This window comes from Aplysia californica, unplaced genomic scaffold, assembly GCF_000002075.1.
Source record: "Aplysia californica isolate F4 #8 unplaced genomic scaffold, AplCal3.0 scaffold00761, whole genome shotgun sequence".
NCBI lineage: Eukaryota > Metazoa > Mollusca > Gastropoda > Aplysiida > Aplysiidae > Aplysia > Aplysia californica.
In genome coordinates, this window is record NW_004798031.1 from 288,514 (window position 1) to 290,419 (window position 1,906).

The window sequence follows — 1,906 nt, forward strand, 5'->3', positions numbered from 1 at the left end:
TGCTGCTGACTCTCTCTCTCTCTCTTTCTCTCGCTCTCTCTCTTTCTCGCTCGCTCGCTGGCTCGCTCGCTCTCTCCCTCTCCCTCACCCTCTCTCTCCCCCTCTCTCTTCAAGATATCTATCTCCCTCCCTCTGTCGCTCTTTCTTACTTTAATTTGCGCCAATCATTGTGCTTTTGTCGGTTTTTAAAGAGGGAATGAACACGAACGGTTGGACGTCAAATCCTAAAACTTTACCCTGTAAATCTTTTCACATGATCTCTCACAGACCGAAGTGGTCCTCCCCACGATACCAGACATCGCTATTTACGAACACCAGAATGACAACCTCATCAGTGTTGCCTATGAACTTCGCAATTTGACGGCGCCGGCGTACCTTCCGCATTAGGACACTCATCTACAGCACTCTAAGCGGGCCGGAGACAGCACAATGATGGTGTTATTTTTTTTTTTAGTTTAACCCCTTCGTTGCTGAGACGTATCCACCAACATTAACACAGACAAGATAAAAAATGTTCATTCAAGAGAGACAATGCCTTACTATATTTCCCATTAGTTAAATAAAACTGAACTTCACAGTTATGATCACATGTACATGTCCTTATACTTCCCCGTAAACTGGTAAACAAATTATGGGAAGAGAACCAGTTTTTGGAGAATGAAAACCAGTACGTCTATACAGCAGTGAAGAGGTTAACGTGTTGCATATAAGGATTTCAAAATGCTAAATTTGTGTGAACGAGTCAGACCTCTGATGCACCCCTAAAAACTATAAATTATATATTTTTTCTTTATTGTGTTGTTCATTGGGATTTCCAAATTTCTACCTTAGAAGTACAAAGCGCTATCTACTCAGTACCCAGTTTTGAGAAATTGTACGTAAAAAAATATCGAGTTTCACAACATGTCGAGCTTTTTCGGATGCAATTAATTGAATATCTTGATTCAGACTCCAATTAATCTTTCGATTTTGATCAAGCAGATAGAACATCTGGTTTCTGATCTCATGGTCTTAGTATCCCAAAACGGCCAAAAATGTCAATTAAAACACTGTAATTCTGATGTAGCTAAAAGCTAACCTGTTACAATTTTTTAAAAAGGTGAAGATGATATCTTAGCTTTAACTCGTGTCCGTTTGGTGTGGCCGGTAAACAGGTACGACTGTGTTACATTGAAAAGGGTGGGGTGAGAGGGTACCTTAAATTTTGTTTAAATGTCAATGATCTAGTTTGCTCAAAGTTGGACATCATCCTATGTAAGAGTAAGACCACTCAACATCACACAAACATTGAAAGTGACAGAATATCAGAACAAAAGTAGTCTCGAATACGATGATTAGAAGTTGTGCCAGCAAATTGGATCCCTGTTAAAATGACCCCTCCTTGAAAAACTGCTTAGGGTTAAAAGTGACGTCCAATACATACCATTATCATACTTACAATTTGGAAAATATTACGCAAATTTGGTAAAAGTGATGGCGGATTACTTTTGTTTTTCTTCATGTTTAAAAGACTATCATATACATTTGCATACAAAGAGTAAATTTTGAGTCAAATAAAACCATCATCTTTAAAAGTGATCCTAATGGGCACGTAAATGATAGGCTGCTCAAGTGGAATCCATTTTCGTTTAGTCTGAGGGGCTCCTTTGTGCAAGTTTGGACATCTCATATAGAGTAACTAAAGGAGTGTGATTCGGACGTCTGGCTAATAATTGTGTCCGTGGATGAGGAGTTGGTACCTCGAGCTCTTGTCGTCAACCTCTTCTTTGCCTGGCCCGTGAAATAATTATCTCGTGCTCCTTGGTTGGACTACGGATAGAAACAAATTATCACCCTCCTCCTCCTCACACATAACCCATTTGCCGACCATCCATCTCCCTATTTCCCTATCCCTCAAGCCCCCACC

At 40.0% G+C, this 1,906-nt stretch overlaps 1 protein-coding gene across 1 annotated transcript in view; it reads left to right on the forward strand.

The window, feature by feature from the left end:
- LOC101855294 overlaps positions 1–1,906 on the forward strand; it is a gene marked incomplete in the record, with an annotated part of 18,344 nt that overhangs the window by 15,313 nt on the left and 1,125 nt on the right. The window contains 1 exon segment of the mRNA XM_005109279.3: positions 268–1,906. Within this exon segment, the coding sequence (XP_005109336.1) occupies positions 268–387 (120 nt within the window).